The sequence below is a fragment of the Psammomys obesus genome, unplaced genomic scaffold (genome assembly GCF_907164565.1).
Source record: "Psammomys obesus unplaced genomic scaffold, mPsaObe1.curated_primary_1811, whole genome shotgun sequence".
Lineage (NCBI taxonomy): Eukaryota > Metazoa > Chordata > Mammalia > Rodentia > Muridae > Psammomys > Psammomys obesus.
In genome coordinates, this window is record NW_026587032.1 from 2,157,438 (window position 1) to 2,175,470 (window position 18,033).

At 43.8% G+C, this 18,033-nt stretch overlaps 2 protein-coding genes across 2 annotated transcripts in view; one reads left to right on the top strand and one right to left on the bottom strand.

The window, feature by feature from the left end:
• The window catches only part of Rad50 (RAD50 double strand break repair protein), a 53,946-nt gene extending 50,853 nt beyond the window's left edge, over window positions 1-3,093 (bottom strand). The window contains exons 1-2 of the mRNA XM_055602853.1: window positions 2,712-3,093; window positions 1,789-1,872 (exon numbers count right to left, since the gene is read on the bottom strand). Coding sequence (XP_055458828.1) covers window positions 1,789-1,872; window positions 2,712-2,840 — 213 coding nt within the window. The 5' untranslated portion in view covers window positions 2,841-3,093. The remainder of the gene's footprint in view (window positions 1-1,788; window positions 1,873-2,711) is intronic.
• Window positions 3,094-15,162: 12,069 nt separating this feature from the next.
• On the top strand, window positions 15,163-17,785 carry Il5 (interleukin 5). Its single transcript, XM_055602740.1, has 4 exons — window positions 15,163-15,300; window positions 15,850-15,882; window positions 17,480-17,608; window positions 17,687-17,785. The coding sequence occupies exons 1-4, from the start codon at window positions 15,163-15,165 to the stop codon at window positions 17,783-17,785; spliced, it is 399 nt and encodes a 132-aa protein (XP_055458715.1).
• Window positions 17,786-18,033: the final 248 nt, after the last annotated feature.

An 18,033-nucleotide genomic window follows, 5' to 3' on the forward strand; every position in this document is an offset into this window, starting at 1 on the left:
CCCCCCCCCCCCCCCCCCCCCCCCCCCGTGCTGGGAACACAGGTGTGTGCCACCATGCCCTACTTACTTTAGAGGTTTTTGAGGCTTGGTTTGGTTTGGTTTGTGTACTAGGTAGGTTTTGCTGCTAAAACACTGACCAAAACCAATTTGGGGTGGAAAGGGTTGATTTAGTTTACAAGTCAGTTTTAGCTCAGAAAGCCAGGGCAGGAACTCACGACAGGAACCTGGAGGCAGAAATGGAAGAGGAGGCCATGGAGGAATGCTGCTACCTGGCTTGCTCAGCTACCTTTCTTACACAGCTCAAGCCCATTTGCCCAAGGATGGCACTACCTGCAAGCAGCTGGGCCCTCTATGTCAATCAGCAACCAAAACATACCCTATAGACAGGCTCACAGGCCAATTTGCTGGAAGTAATTCTTCCGCTGACGTGCCCTCATTCCCAGGTATTTCTAGGTTTGTGTCAGCATGACCAAAAGTGTGATAACTTGTTTTTGTTTGTTTGAGACAGGGCCCATGTTGCCCAGTCTGGTCTAGGTCTCCTGATCCTCCTGCCTCTACTTCTAGAGTGTTGGATTACAGGCATTCGGGAGCATAACAGGCTTAAAGTTTAAAGTCACACTTACCGATGTAACTTAAATGACTAACAGGTGGTTGGTTAAATAAACTAGGGCTGGTGATAGTGACATGTGCCTTTAATTTAGGAGGCAGGAACACCCTAAACTCTGTTAAATTCAGGGCCAGTCCTGTCTGCACACGTAGTTTCTGGTCAGCCAAGACTATACAGTGAGACTTTGCATTAAAGCAAACGAACAACAATAACCCTATAGGACATATGTACTAACAGATGCACAGCACACCACTAACTTAATTTGTAAAATACACAAAATTCTACTGATAGACTAAAACATCTATGAGTGTAATTATAGATGCACAAAAACATGGTTTTTACAAGCACAGAAAGGATTTAACAATAAACCCTTAACTTGGTGGGATTTAGTGGCACATTCACATTCTTGTTGTATATAAATATGTAACAAGGAAAACCTATGAGCCAAACTCAATGTCCTGTACACACACTAGCAGGAAAAACAGTGCAATTCAAGCGATGTTCCACAAAGATTTTCATCATGGTAGACTATGGTGAAAACCTAAAAGCGATCTAAATGCAAATAATAATGCAACTATTAACAATATTTATACAGCATCACAAGTTTTAACAAAAAGACTTCACCTAAATTTTTTCTTTTAAGTAAAAAAGATTGAAAACACATCCCATGCACCAAGATTAACAATTCATAATAATGGTTTTTGTTTGGTTTATTCTTTTTTTTTTTTTTCAAAAATTATTTGTGTGTTTGTGACGGAGCACACACATGCTATAGCATGTGCATAGAAGTCAGAGAACAACTCTGTGGAGTCAATTCTCTTCTTCCACCTTTACAAGTTTGACCCCTGGCCTGCAGAGCGAGTGCATTTACCTGATGAACCATCTTGTCAGGCCTAACCTGTTTTAATTACCTCATGCTGTATGACCATGCTTAGTGAGGGGGGGAGGGGGGACAAACTGAAATATATCACTAAATAGGACTATGATCTCTACTGTGCAAAACAGTACTTAAGGGAGAAAAAGAAATAAAAATCGCAAAGATGGTTATCACTGGGTGCTTAGACTGTAGATGACCTTCTCTTCAGACTTTCCACTGTTAGGTGCTCTACAATAAACCACAAGTAGGTTTATAATTACAAAAATTTCATTTTTCAAATATGAAACTTCACAGTCACCCTTACCTTGGGATCATGAACAAATGTATTTCCTTTGATTCCAGGAGGGAAATCTCCAGTACAAATATACTTTAGACATTCAATGATGGTCTAAAGAAACAGAAAGCTGTGTCATTTAATTTGACAAACATTAATTCACAGGCAGGTGTGGAGGCGCATACCTAAAAGTCTAGCACTTAAAGAGGTGGAAGGCAGGAAGATCAGGAGTTCCAGGTCACCCTAAGCTATGTGGGATGCTGTCTTCAAAATAAATAAATAAAATAATAACAAAAATACATACTCATGCACCTAGTGATGAGTATTATACTTGTCTTCTCTCCAGGAGATTAATGCTAAGAACGCAGCTGGTTTACAATATCAAGCACATACATAATAAACATTCACCCGATGACATGTCCACACCACCTCCTGGCACTCAACAATCCAACTTGGTATTCCTGGCTACCCTGCAACTTGATACATAGACGAGGTTGGCCTGGAACTCACAGAAATGGGCATGCCTCTGGCAATCTAGGACTAAAGGTGTGTGTCACAAAGCACGGCCCAAATTTTCAGAAGCATGGTAACAAGAGCTCACCAATTTAAGGCTTATTCATAACATCCATGTTCACATTAAGCCTTTTTTTTTTTTTTCCATTCATTTTGCCTTACCAGTAGACATGTTTTTCCATTTCTGGGTTACGCATTTCTCCTATTTTAAACCTGGGGTGCGGGGGTCCCGTTGGGAACCAATGGGGAGTGACTGCTATACTTCGGGGAACGAGAGGGCGGAGCTGGAAAGGACGGGCACAGCCGGCCTTCGCCAGGACGGGAGTGGGCTACGGACACTACAAGCGGCTGGGCCAGGCCGGCTCCGAGGTCCCCGAGGACCACGCGTCACACAGGGAGACGCCCCAAGCACCTTCTGGGGCCCTCGCCTCAGGACTTACCGTCTTCCCTGCCCCATTGGGCCCAACCAAAATTGTGAGGGGACTGAAGAAAGAGATAACTTGCTTATCCTTATCCTCTATCCCAAAACTCCGCACGCCCATAATGCTCATCTTTTCGATCCGGGACATGTTTGCACCACGATTCTTAGCTCAGGGCCAGGGGCAAGTTTAACCTCCAGGCGGAAGCTGCGCAAGCCGGTACGCGGACGCCCCGGGAGGGTCGGAAAGTTCCGAACGCGGGGCGGCCCGGAGCTCCGGCGGCGGGGGCACTTCCGGTCCCCCGGGCTTCTGTTCCCACGGGGGGGGCTCCGGCCAGTTCAGGGGTGCGGGAGCACGGCCGAAGGAAGCCAAACGACCCAGCCAAGCAACCGCAAGCTCGCAAGTTCCCGCCTCGCCTGACCTAGGGTCACGTGGGACGCGCGCGCATCTGTCCACGCCTCTCGCGCGCCCGGGGCATGCCGGGAAGTGGGAGTCCTACGGTGCGCGAACGAGGTCCTTCGAGTGCTGGTCCTCGGTCAGGCCTGGTGACTTGCGTACCTATAATCCCATCATTCTGGAAGGGCAGAGGTACAGGCAGGTGGATCTCTGTGAGTTCCAGGCCAGGCTACACAGAGAAACCCTGTCTCGAAAAACAAAACAACAAAGGCTGGGACGTCGTCCCTGAATTCCCGCTCCTCGATGGAAGCTGCTGGCATCACTGTTTAGTTTGACTTGCTTTGGTCTCTTGAGACAGACTCTAGTTCTTTGGGTCAAGTTGGCCTCGAACTCGCTGCTCTTCTGCCTCAGTCTCAGTGTTGCTATTATGGAGCCACCTAGACCGGTTTTTTTTGTTGTTGTTGTTGTTTGGTTTTGTTTTTTTTTTTTTTGTTTGTTTGTTTGTTTTTTAATAACTGACTGAACTTTGATCCCTGAACTGCAAGAATGGGGTGGGCTGGGGTGCATTCCGAGACCCGTTAAATGGTTTGTTAATGACATCCACTTTACTGACTGCTGTTGATTTGCATTTTTCACTATTCCTTTGAAATGGCTAGTAGTTTCTCTTGATCACGTGACTGATGATGCTGTCGTAAGAGACTACTCTTGTATATATCTGTGCTTTAGAATAAATCAGTTTTAATTTCTGCTAAGCTGTAAATATTGCTAGTTAATGCTTAATGTGTGTGCACAAAAAAAGAGGTTATGGATTTGAGAGAGGGCCAGGGGAAACACAGTATATGAGAGGGGTTAGAGGGAGGAACAGGAAGGGGGGAATGATGTAATTATATTTTAATTCTTCTGTTGTTGTGGTTATGGGACAGGGCCTCACCATATAATTCTGGCTGCCTGGAATTCACTATGCAGACCAAGCTGGCTTCAAACTCAGATTCATCTGCCTCTGCCTCCCAAGTGCTAAAATTAAAGGTGTATGCCACCACACTTGGCTTATGCATAAATTCTTTTTCATTTATTTGTTTGTGTTTGATTTTTCAAGACAGGGTTTCTCTGTGTAGCCTTGGCTATCCTGGACTCACTTTGTAGACCAGGCTAACCTTGAACTCACAGAGATCTGCCTGAGTCCTGGGATTTACAGGTGTGTGTCACCATGCCTGGCTTATGCTTTAATTCAGAAGAAGAGGAGGAGGAGGAAGATGAAAAAGCAGCCAGGCAGACAGACCAGGTGAGACAAGCCAGTAATCCCTGTTCTTGGGAAGCTGAAGTAGGAAGATCATTGCAAGTTCCCAGCCACCCGTGGCTGCGATAATGAGACCTTGTCTCAAAAACAAAAAGTGAAGGAAATTTGAGGGACTCGAATTCTGAATGTAGAATAGAAATTAGGTGACAAGAATGCTTGTTAAGAAATATTTACAATTTAATATAATGGCTTTTTAGATTCATACGTAAGTATTAGTAATAGGGCCATACTATTTAAATATTTCGTTAATCTTGTGTGGGTTAATGTGTGTGGGTATGTGCACGTGTGGCAGGTTCAAAAGTGTGTTGGGTGCCTTGGAGCTGGGTGCTTGATGTGTGTGCGAGGAGCTGAATTCTGCTACACTCTGCACTCTGGAAGAACAACACATGAATCTCATGTAAGCACACACAAACACATTTTGGAAAAGAGAACAATTCAGAAAAATAGCTAATTGAAAAAATAATGGACATGTCATGGTAGTTACGTTCCATTACAAAAAGAAAATTCTACCTTGTGATAATGGGAACTATAAATCTAAGCAGAAGGGCTGTGGGATTAAGATGGTAAAGGTTTTCCAGTAAAAATGACAAATAAAGAAGGTTCAAGGGACCAGTCAGTCAGGTCCTCAGTGCTCAGTAAAGTGCTTCTGGAAAAATGTTTGCCCCTCCTTGAACCAAAAGTAATGTGATGAAAAACAAAGCTACCATAGATGTTATCTTCTGTCCACAGGAACCTATGTCTAATACTTTCTGACTGATTGTCTTCAGTGAGCGCTAACCGGGCTCTCTGGTGGCTGGCTTCGGTTCAGTTTTCCTTGTCATTTGCATTGTGCACCTCTTGAAAAGAGCTGGCAAATGACTTTAATACAGTTTCATACTGGGTGTCTTTTAACAGGTGAGTTTAACTCCTCTGAGACTCAATGTCCCCTGGCTTCTGGTCAATTTGGACTTTTTTTTTTTCTGTCTTAATACTGTGTTTTTTGTCTCTTTTATTCTTTACATTTTTCTAAATTGGTTAAACATTTTTATTCTTTTGTTTTAGTACCTGAATTAGAAAAAAAATCTTTTTTTTTCTTTTATTTTTTCTTTTTGAAGTTCTATTTAAAATCTTCACATAGCTATTTTGAGGTTCAAAGTTAAGCATTTTAGGACCTTTGTCAATGTCACAACAACAACAACAAAAAAAAACAATCCCTGTCGCATCCTCCATTATCATATAACTCTTTGTAATTCTCATTCTAAGTGTCTTGAATATAGGGCCCAGTGAGCTAAAAGCACACACTGCTATTTGAGTTTACCAGCAGTTACCAAACTATAGTAACTACTATTGCTTGTGTCACTCCTTTGTTCAGAGATCTTTTCCCTCACTACATGAGCAAAACTCTTAAAAGTTTGTGCAGGAGGCTAGGGATGTCACTGGGCTGCTGCAGTGCTTGTTTCATGCACACAAAAACCCAGGTTCAATTCCCATCACCACATAAACCAGATGTAGTGTGTATATCTGTAATTCCAGGACTCAGGAGGCAAAGGCAGGAGGATCAGGAGTTCAGGGTTATCCTTGGTTACATAATGAATACCCAGCCTGGGCTACATCTTATGCTATCTTATCTTATCTTTAAAAAAAGATGGAGAGATAGAAACTGCTGAAGAGATGGCTCAGCACTTAAGAGCACTGTCTGCTCTTTCAGAGGTCCTGAGTCCAATTCCCAGGAACCACATGGTGACTCATGACCATCTATAATGGGATCTGATGCCCTCTTCTGTCACACAGGCATACATGCAAACAGCGTACAGACATGTATAAATAAACAAACCTTAAAAAAAAAAGCAAAAACAAAAACCCCAGTGCTAGTGGACTTTACATTTAAATAAATAAATAAATAATAAATTAACTCTCAATGCCGATATCAGAATTACTGTTATTTCCGTGGAAATGCTTTATGATTTATGAAGTATTAAGAATATGGGGAGGAGGATGAATAAAGGCAAAGCATAACAGTGTGTGTAAGGGGCTGGAGAGATGGCTCAGTGGTTAAGTATACTATCTGCTCTTCTGAATGGACCTGGGTTCGATTCCCAGCACCCACAAGGCAGCTCACAACTGTCTGTAATGCCAGTTCTAACAGATCTGACACCTTTACACTAACGCACATAAAATAAAATTAAATAAATTATTAAAAAAAATACCAGTATGTGTAATATGTAAATTTGTGTATAATTTATTTGTGTATAAAATATGTGTGTAATTATGTAAAAAAAAAATACGTGAGTGTGTGTTTGTGTGTATGTGTGAAAACGCCAAGACAACACCCTTTACTTGTATGCTAATTTTCTTAAGATTTATTTACTATGTATACTGTGTTCTGGCTACATGTATGGCTGCACACCAGAAGAGGGCACCAGATCTTGTTACAGATGGTTATGAACTACCATGTGGTTGCTGGAAATTGAACTCAGGACCTCTGGAAGAGCAGAGAGTGCTCTAACCACTGAGCCCTCTCTCTCCAGCCCCTTATATGCTAATTTTAAAAACAGTAACAATACAAGAGATTTCTTTGTACACTGGATTATTTCCAGAGGTCAGTGTGATAAAAAATGGCATCAACAGTTATGAAAATGATCTTGTCCATTTGTCAGCGTAAGGAATTGTTGTGGGTTTTTGTTTGTTTGTTTGTTTGTTTTTTTGGTTTTTTTTTGAGCATGTGGTACATGCTTTTAAACACTAGGGAGGTGGAGGCAGGAGGATTACCATTGGAGATCAGCCTGGGTCTTATAAGGGGGCTCTGCCTCAGAACAAACAGCTGGATACAAGAGGATAGGGACGCTAGGATGCTAGCACTCAGAGGGCAGAGGCAGGAGGATTGCTGCATGTTTGAGGCCAGCCTGGTCTACATAGCAAATTCCAGGCCATCCAGGGCCACACCCTGGCTTCATAGTGAGTTTGAAAGCAGCTTGGAATGTTTGGGACCCTGACTCAAAAACAAGAAGAACATAAACAGTGAGACAAACGAGCACAGATTCTACAAGGAGCTTTCTGATGGTGTTATTTAAAATTGTGAAATCCTGGGCTGAAGAGCAGCTGTCCACAGTTGGGGGTTTTGGCTGGGGTGAGGGTGGGGAAGGACTCTGTTTTCTTTAAGGGGTTGGCCGCCAGGAGTTTGAGCACGCTCCAGGGAGTATATAGGCAACACAAATTGGACTTGGGGGATTTTGTTGTTTTGTTTTTGGGAGGGGGGGGCGGGGGAGGTCACAATGGTACGGGAGGGGCGGGCCTGGGAGAACTGGGAAGTGAGTGTGGTCGGAGTACATAATGTAAAATTTCCAAATAATCAATACAAATGTCATGATGGAAAAATAAATTTTAAAAAATTATGAAGCCCTGGAGGCAAGTGTAATGGCCAAAAGTTGGGAACAGTGAGGTGAGCAGAGACACCGCTTTCCTTTGAGAACAGGCGAGCATTAAAATATTAAGAAGAAAATGACATAGACACAAACAAGAAATCATATGCAGGAAAGACTAACATAAACCTCACACGTCCGTTGATTACAACCACATAAAAGTATCCGAAAGTTAGTAAAGACTGGGAGAAATTGCCAAAAAAAAAAAAGTAATAGTGTCTATGCCAAGGGAAATTCAGTGCTGACTTTCCTATAGTGTTTCTATTTAAAAAAATAGTAATAACCTCATTTTAAAGATAGGTTTTAGGGCTGGAAGGCTAGAGGTTAAAATAGAGTCAAGAGGAAATGCTACCAATTTGCATTTAGTCACTATAAAGACTGTGGAGGATCATGCCCAGGTGATTGATTAGAATCAGTTGATTGAAAACGCATCTGACCTGAAATGATATCACAGAGAAAACCCCAGTTCTGGAAAAAACTGTTACTGATCTGTAACCCATTAAAGGAGATAAAGGGCTTAGGGTAAAAGGGATGAACGCTGTCTGCTAATGTGCCCTTTCAAATGTATATTACCACACACATAAATAGCTAAAATACCTATTATTTTGTTCTTTTTTAATTTCAATTTATAACATTATTATGAAGATAACATTCAAAGTCTTTTTTCTTAGTTGTATAGTCACCAATCCTTAAAGATTCAGATTACTGATGGATAATTTGTTTCTGTTCACCTAAGACATTGTAGATTTTAAACTGGACACTTTTAAAAGTGGTGAACACTTCTAACCCAGCACTTGGGAGACAAAGGTAGGGAGAGCTCTGTGAGATCGAGGTCAGCCTGGTCCGCACATCAAGTTCCAGGACAGCCAGGGCTACATAGTGAGAGACCCTGCCCCCAAAATAAAATAGATTCTTTTGTGGGGGCTTGTTTTTGAGACAGTTTATGTAGCTTAGGCTGGCCTCAAACTTGCTCTGTAGCTGCGTTTGTTCCTCTACCTCTCAGGGGGTAGGATTGCAGGTCTGAACCACCATCCTGTCTCATTAATAGATTTCAAAAAATTTCTCAGCTCCTTTTGGCTTGGTCACGAGAGCCAACTCTTCGAGCTCTGTCTTCTTGCCAGGAATCTTGTTTTGTCCAGTCTCCTGGCTGTAGGCAAAAGACACTATGCCTCTCTTCAGTATTCATATCAATTTGTCCAATTAACACAATCTACAAGAGAGAGACTGCTGATTTTGGTTATTTATTCAATAAACATTGAGTGCCTACAACAGGGTCTGACTGTATAGCTCTGGATGGCCTGGTGCTCACTATATAAACCTGACGGGCCTCGAACTCACAGAGATCCACCTGCTTCTGCCTCCGGAGTGCTACGATTAAAGGTGTGTGCTAGCATACAGGTAGATGCAATTGTGCCTGCACTCCTGGATGTGACCCGGGACAGCACATCTGAGCACCTAGTGTCTCTCAGATGCTGCTGAGCTGTGACCGTGTCTGAGTCTGTTTTGTATATGATGACCTTAATGGTTTTAGGTGAGCGCTGGCCAGGAATTTTTTCTTTCATCTGGGTGTGTGTGGTGTCTTGCTCATGGTGAGGCAGAAGTGATGGTTTGGAGGAGGAAGACCACAGAGATAATATGTCGTTCTTTTCATGTCATTTCAAAAGTTCATGCTATAACATGACTGATTGCTGTTGGGATTCATCATCTGTCCTCTGACTTTCACCCATGTGCTGGGGCACAGTGTACAATAAATAAAACATACTTCTAATTTTTTCAAAAAAAAAATCGTTGCCTCTTTTTTGGGAATTTCTATTTATAAAGCTCTTCCAATGTTTTAAAGTTAGCACTCTAAGTATCCATGGGAGATGGCTCACCTTTACCACTAATCCTAGTGACCTGAGTTTATATCTCAACCCACAGGGTAGAAGGAGAGAATTACCTTCCACAAGCTGTGCTCTGATCTCCACCTGTATACCACACATGCTCAAATGCAAGCGCGCGTGCGCGTGCGCGCACACACACACACACACACACACATACACACAATGGTAATAAATAATATTTCTACTCTAAGAAAGCTTGCAAGGAGGTTGAGGAGATTAAACTCATAGAGGAAAAGTTAGTGGCGTAGCTTTATGAGAGCTATGATTCTGAGCTGGGGTGGTACACACTTATGCCCTGTACTTCCAGTACTTGAGATGCTAAAGATGGAAGATTGAGAGTTTGAGGCCCAGCCTGGGCTATATTGCCAGAATCCCCATCTCAAAAGAAAAGAAAGGAGAGGAGAGGGGAAGCAAGGGGAGGAACCAGCTTAGCATACACAAGATCCTATATCCAAAACAAAAACAAAAAACATTGTATACACATGCACAGCATTATTCAGAGCAGTTTAAAGAGGAGGGAAAAAAACCCTAAGCATTCATCAACAGAAAAATGGACAAACCAAACAGGATCTGTACATAAGACACAGCTTTATTCAGCAGGGAAGAAAATTCTCACACATGCTAGAACACCGATGAAGAACGACATTATTGCAAATGCAATAAACCAGTCACAAAAGACAGCAGTGTATGATCCACTGTAGTGAAACTCACCCGTTCAGAAAGCAGAGGCCTGGCTGGCAGGGCTGGGAGCGATTTCTGATTTTTTTTTTTTTTTAATGTGATGCTACTAGACCCAACACCTAAAAGCTGAGATGAGACATTTCATGTTACAGTGTATTTCTCTACAATTTCACAGAATTTAAAGAAATACAATGTTGAACACACCAGGCAGCACACATCTGTCATTTAAGCACTTGGCAGGCTGAGGCAGGGGGATCAGGAATCCAAGGAGTACATAGTAAGTTCAAAACCAGTCTGGGCTTCGTGAGACACTGTCTCAAACAAACAAATAAAAAGTACAAATTTGAACAGGAAAATAGTTTTTCTAAGGAGGGAATCGGCATATGTATAGAAATGAGATTTCAGGCTCCTTTCTTTAAACTGGGTCAGGGTAAAGATCATCCTCAGCTACATAGTAAATTGAAAGCCAGCTTAGCATATGTAAGATCCTATATCCAAAAACGAAAAACAAAACAAAACAAAAAAAAGCGTGAGCCCATAGAAGTCATGCGGTAATAGCTGCGGTGGAGTTGAGTGACCACTTTCAGGCGGATGATCCGTGCTGTACTGTACTGTAGGCCTCACCACCTTCATTTTGTAAATATGGCCTCTCCCACTTCATCCTTCTCACAGCCAGCCTGTATTACTTCCCTAAAAATGGTGAGGAGCTGCTGCATTTTCCCTGCTCAGTGAAGGCTGGCATGAGGACTTTCAATCTGCTCCTCCCTCCATGGCCGGTGCGGCTCTGTCGTGGTGTTGAATCACTCCGAAACCTTGCTGGAGTTACTAAAATTATCTGGCAATTCCCCCGAAGCCTTCGGCTAAGCCCACACTTTCTCAGTGTAGCCAGAAGACATCAGAAAGGAAATAGAATTACTGTCTCATAACCTCTGGGGTGAGCCAGACCCTGCCAGAGCTAAGCGTGGGGTTTGAAAGCATCATGTCAGGCCCATTGTGGTTCCTACTTGACTGCTAACGGTTTCAGTGATGTGAGCCTACAGGCATTTGAGCCAGTATGTCTCCCACAATACTGAGAGTGTTCAACTCAGACGTGTCTAGCCAAGAGCCCAAACCTAAATACAAACATGAAAATGCACAAAATACACATGCTTAGCACAGGTGGCTTCCTGGTAAAGGTATGTCGGCCTTCCAGTGGTCTCTGCCACTCATGCAGAACTATACACACAATCTCTGGAAAAAGATTCGGGGTAACGATTTGTGTTTGGTTCTGAGATCACCGATCTGAGCCCAAGGACATACATTCATGCACAGCCAACCCTGGAGAGAAAAGGCCCTCTCAGCCTGGGGCACATCCAGGAGAGGCTGTCCCCACATCACCTGTCTGTGATGTGTTTCTTTCCCAGCATCTACACCCCTCTTACAACCAACACGGATCCTGCATGCCTCTGCTGTGTGTTTTGGACAGGGTGCTGTTCGCTTCTAGCTCAGGAAGAGCATCCCATCGGCTTAGCCACAGGACCTCGGCGGTGAACACATAACCCTACTCACTGAGTCGGTTTTTCCTCTGTTTCATCGGTGTATGTTAACTTTATAAAACAAGGGGTTTCCTTGTGGTGTTTCCACACCTGTTTATAACGTCCTTTGGTCACATTCACTCCTCACTGTCTCATCTCCTTCCTTCTTCCCGCTAGTCCTCCCCCTCTTTCCAAACAGAGACTGGGTTGGTCGAATGTTATTGCTGCTGTGTTTTGGGCTTTGGGTTTTTTAGACAGACTCTCGTGTGTAGCCTACACTGGCCTCAAATTTATGCTGTAGCTGAGATGGGCCTTCAATTCCTGATCCCTCTGTTTCAAATTTCTAAATGCCAGGGAGACAGGCGTTAGACACCATGTTTTGCCAGAGACTGAACTGGTTTTTGTTTATTCGTTTGTTTCTTTTAACTTTTTATTGACTCTTTATGAGTTTTGCATCATGTACCCCTGTCCCACTCATCTTCCTGTCCCCTCATATCTGCCCTTTGCCCTTGCAAAACCTCCAGATAAAACACACACACACACACACACACACACACACACACACAATAACAACAACAAAGGCATAGAAAACATCTCATCGTGGAAGCTGTAGTGTCACCGTGTGTCCTATCCATGAATTGATGTTTTTTATAATTTATATATTGTTATTTATAAATAATTTTCAAATATATATATTGTTATTGTTATTTTACGTGCATTGGTGTTTTGCCTGTATGTCTGTGTGGGGGTGTTGAGTCCCCTGCAGACAGTTGTGAGCTGACACGTGGGTGGTGGGAATTGAACCCAGGGCCTCTGGAAAAGCATCCAGTGCTCTTAACTACTGAGCTGTCTCTTCCACCCCAATTGGTTTTTTTTTTTCATCCCATGTTTCTATTAGCATTCATCAGCTGTAATGTACTTTGCAGCCGTATTCACCCCACTCACACGCCCTTTCTCATCCCCTTTCCACTCCTGCTAATCCTCTTTCTTTTCCAAAATAACACTCTTTTTGTTTCCTTTCCAGCCAGCCAGTGCTTTGTTTTGTTCTTTAGGACTGTTTACAGGACCACAGGCACCTTGCCAATGGTGAGATCACAGAAGAAAAAGTCTCTTCCCTGAACCCATCAGCCATTAACTGCAACTGCGTACAAATGCTCCGGAGGGGCGGGGCCCATGAGCTTCTTCCGTGAGAGGGTGTTGATGGGCCCAGTCGTGTGCCCGGTGATCACAACAGCCGTGTCATGCCCAGAGGCCAGCATTCCACACAGCCTCTACCACTTCCTTCAGCACATTCCGCCGTCCACTCCTTCCTGCTGTGTTTCCTGGCACTGGAGGGGTGATATAGTCACCATAGACTCCACTTTGAGGGCTGATCGTCCAACAGTCACTCATTCTCACTACCTTGACCACTGACTGGTCTCCGCAATGATCACTGGCGACTTTAAAAAGGAGGGTCCCTGACCAAAGCTGACGGCAGCACTGCTTTGTAAGCGTACACATAGTTACTTAGAAAAATTGGCAGGCATGTTATATTCATTTAGCACCAACAACAGCAACACTTTCCCTGCTGTGAGCTTTTGGCCAGGCTTCCTGTGTATTCCTTCCTGTGGAGCAGGCCTCAAATTCACTCAGTTGGTTGCCTCCCTAACAGACTTACCACTAGTGGAGCAGATGGCACATTTTACTTGGCCTGTTGGCCTGTTGGCCTGTTGGCCTGTTGGCCTGTGCAAGCAGGATCCACAGATAGGTAAGACTGTTGCTACAACTCTCCCTACGTAGCCCACATAACACTTTCCAGCACCATGAGTGCTGGCCATTAGGGAGAAAGCCTTCGGTTCGGTTCCAGCGTGGTTCCTCTGCATCTTGACATTAGAGAGGGCAGTGAGAATGAACTGTTTTGGTTGAACAGTGAGAAAAGCAAAACCGGAGGAAGGTGCAATGGGACACAGTGCTTGGGAGGCTGAGGCAGAAGGATCAGAAGTTCATGGGCAGTTTTGGCCACATAGTCAGACTGTGTCTGCATAAAACCCCCACAAAGGAAAGAAAAGAAAGAAGGAACCTCAAAGGAAATGCAAGGCTTGATTCTTCCCGCTGTGTGTGACAGGATAGAGAGAAAGCCAGGAGTCACCCTGGGAACCCCTCATGGTAAGCTGCTTGAGAACTGGGTCAGTGGGCTGGAGAGATGGCTTAGCAGTTAAGAGCACTGACTGCTCTTCCAGATGGACCCAGGTTCAAATCCCAGCACCCACATGGCAGCTCACAACTATCTGTAACTTCAGTTCCAGGGGACACCCACACCCAGACCCATGCAGGCTAAATACCAACGCACATTAAATAAAGAAATAAATAAATAGTGAAAAAAAATAAGATCGTTAAAAACATCGAGGGAGAGAACTGGGTGAAGGCCAAGCCACTAAGGCAGCACAGGAAGGAGCTTCTTACCCCGCACGGTATGAACAACTGATCTACTTATCTTCACCCAGCTTGAGTCGGGCTTTTAAGAGCAGACAGGATGCCGAGCAGAAACCTCTACACCCTGTAATTCAGCTCTGCTGGACTGGCTACTTTAATCAGTGTCCTTCCCCCAGAGTGTTTTCAAGCCCTTTTTGAAGCACAGACAGGTCTGGCTGCAGCCAATGTCAGTTCAACCCAAAAGACACCCCCTTTCCCTCTTCGCCTTGGCTCTTTGAAACAGGGTCTCGTGTGTTCCAGGCTGACCATGCGTGTCCCGCCACACTTGCTCGTGCGTCCCTCCACACCTAGGAAGACGTCCCCAATAATTGTGAATTTTAGCATAACTCTGCCTGGAGGTATATGTTTGAATGTATCTTTTTTTAATTATTTATTAGGAAGTAAGCTTAACACATTAAAGCATGGGGTGAGGCAGGGGGTTAATAAAAAAAAAAAAAGATGCTTATGAAAAGAGGAGCACACGCTCAAGACTGTCGAGTGTGGGCATCTCTAGAGAGCCTGGCCATATCTGCACATATTTTAAAGAGAAAATTCTGAACGGAGTGTCACTGTGGATCAAGGTTGTAGAAACAATTTTTCATTACACAAAATGCTTTTTAAACGGGAGTAAAGGTGGAGGTGTTTACTATTACAAAAAGAGCAAAGAAAAAAAAGCACTTTTCTTTGAAGACGTTGGAAATGTTGAGTTTCGCTACCTGCCTTTATTAGATGCCCTCTATCTGATTGTTAGAAATTATTCATTTCCTCAAAGAGAGAGAATAAATTGCTTGGGGATGCAGCCCTGCTCTGCGCTCTTCCTCCGAGAAAGGCAAGTGGTGAAGGCTCAGAACCATGAGGTTGCCTCTGCAGCTGAGCATTCTAACTCTCGCCTGGGTCTGGGCCGTGGCTCTGGAGATTCCCATGAGCGCTGTGGTGAAGGAGACCTTGATACAGCTGTCGGCTCACCGGGCTCTCTTGACAAGCAATGAGGTAAAGCCCAACTTTTCTCTCTGCGCTTTTGCTTTCAAGATCGGGTCTTGCTGGGCCACCCTGTCTGGCCTCAAACTTGCTGCGGAGACTAGGCTGTCCCAGCAACCCTGAGAGCCTCCTACCTCTGTCTCCCAGACACCAGGATGGCAGACAAGTTACCTTACCTGATTCTGCTGTTCTTTAAAATGCATAAATGCATGGGTGTGGTGGGGCACGCTTTTAATCCCAGAATTTGGGAGGCAGAGGCAAGTGCATCTCTATGAGTTCAAGGCCAGCCTGGTTCTACAAAGCTAGTTCCCAGCCATCCAGAGCTGCGCAGTGAGACCCTGACTCAAAAAAAGACTTGAAAAAAAAAAAAAAAAAAACCAACTCATTAATAATTTGTGGCAGTTCATTCTTACATATAAAAATCTGCTATAAATAATGCAACTATGAATGTGTTAGTGTTAATGCCCAGGTGAAAACCCTATCACCAGCAAGCACTGTATTGGAAAAAAAAAAAAAAAGACAAACTGCTTTAGAAATGACCCTATGCTCTTCCCTTTGCAGACAGTGAGGCTTCCTGTTCCTACTCATAAAAATGTAAGTTAAGTTATGCTTCGACGCCATGATTGCATGAATATATAAGCTATAAATCATTTACTTCTTGCTTTCTGTTGTTGTGTTTAGGCGTGGGCATCTCCCTAGGTCTCAAGCTCTTGGGTTCAAGTGATTCTCTTGCCTTGGTGCAAATAACTACCCAGGAAATCATTCGTTTTCAGTAACACCAATGTTCTTTGAGCTTTTTTAACGTGGGTGGATGTCAAAGTAGGTGCTTATAGATATGAAGGGTAAGAGAGTGGCCAAGGATGTAATCCAAGCACTTGGGAGCCTGAGGCAGGGGTAGCCTGAGTCTGAGGCCAGCTTTAGGGTACATGTGAATTCAAGGCCAGCCTGGATTGCATAGCCAGATCCCCTATTAAAAAGAAATAAAATAGATAGATAGATAGATAGATAGATAGATAGATAGATAGATAGATAGATAGATAAACACTGAGGACTGGGGACAGCCTAGTGGATGGAGTGCCTGATATGCACGAAACCCTGGGTTCGTTCCTTAGCACCCACAAACTAGGCGTGGTAGTGCATGTCTAATCTCAGTGACAGGGAAACGGAGGCAGAGGATCAGGGGCTCAAGGTCATTGTCAGCCCCACATTGAGCTAGAGGCCAGCCTGGGCTATGTGACACTCCAAACCCACCAACCAATCAGTATTAGGAGTGACTGTGAGCTAGCAGAGCTAGGGGAGCGGTCAGCAGCAGCTGCGGCCCTCCGCCTGACAGAGCCTCACAGCAGAGACCCTTTGCACATTTCTACACGGGGCGAGACGGCCTGCTGTGCTCCCTTTGGTTCTGTCTGTGGCTTCCTTCCTCCCAGTGTGTTTCTTTATTTTCCCTTTCCTTCTTTTTTTTGCTGAGGGTCAAGCCCAGGGCCTTGCCTGGGCTAAATAAGCGCTCTACCGCTGAGCTCCAGAGCCAGCCCACTCTAAAACCTTTCTGAAAGTATTGATAACTTTCATTCTTTCATTTGTTTCTATAGTGTATGTATGAGTATTTTGCCTGTATATGTGTATGTGTTCCATGTTCACATCTGGTGTCCCTGAAGGCTAAAAATGTCATTTTCTAAATAGAAGAAAATCATCAACCTAAATTCCACAAGAAAATATTGGGTTGGATGTGGGGTCACTCACGGTTAATCCCAGGACTCAGATGGTTGTGAGCGACCACAAGGGTGCTGGGAACTGAACCCAAATCCTCTGGAAGAGCAGCCAGTGACCATAACCACTGAGCCATCTCTCTAGCCCCAATCCTAACTTTGGTTTTGATTTTTTTTTTTTTTTAAACAGTCTCATGTAGCACTGGCTGGCCTCAAACTCTATTTATCAGAGGCTGACCTTGAACTCCTTATCCTCTTACCTCTACCTCCCAAATGCTGGGATTACAGATAAGCACTACCATGCCTCGGATTGTCTGATTGTTTCACTCACTGGTGCATTTAAACTGCACATATTGATTGCATATGACATGATATTTTGAAATATGTATACTTTGTGAGCTGGCTGATACGAGTTACCTTGATCTATTCGTTTTTTTTTTTGTTGTTTTGTTTTGTTTTGTTTTTTTGTAATCTTCCTCTTTCAGCACCAGCTGTGCATTGGGGAAATCTTTCAGGGGCTAGACATACTGAAGAATCAAACTGCCCATGGGGGTGCCGTGGAAACGCTATTCCAAAACTTGTCATTAATAAAGAAATACATTGACCGCCAAAAAGTAAGTTCCCCCAAGAACCCGGTGAGTCTGGCTGCAGCTGTTTCTCCGGGAGCCAACGAAAGTCTGTTCTTTTCACAGGAGAAGTGTGGTGAAGAGAGACGGAGAGCACGGCAGTTCCTGGATTACCTGCAAGAGTTCCTCGGTGTGATGAGTACCGAGTGGACAATGGAAGGCTGAGGCCGAGCTGGCTCAGTGGAGACAGGACTTCAGATTTTCAGCTAAACTTTAAACTGATGCGTAAAACCCACAAAATTGTACCGATGAAGGGGTTGCCATGTGCTGTTTCCATTCATATTTACATCACGTAGTCAAGCTAAACTTTTCTACTTCCTCAAACATTGATCATTTACATATGACAAAATATTTAAAATTCTTTTTGTGTGTGTGTAACAGAAATCCCTGTGGCCCAGGCTGGCTTCGAACTC

Bases quoted from the DNA above. Each gene is read 5' to 3' on its own strand.
- Il5 (XM_055602740.1), top strand. From the start codon at position 15,163: ATGAGGTTGCCTCTGCAGCTGAGCATTCTAACTCTCGCCTGGGTCTGG. The intron at 15,301-15,849 runs GTAAAGCCCAAC...TTCCCTTTGCAG, and splicing joins CTCTCTTGACAAGCAATGAG to ACAGTGAGGCTTCCTGTTCC. The intron at 17,609-17,686 runs GTAAGTTCCCCC...TTCTTTTCACAG, and splicing joins AATACATTGACCGCCAAAAA to GAGAAGTGTGGTGAAGAGAG.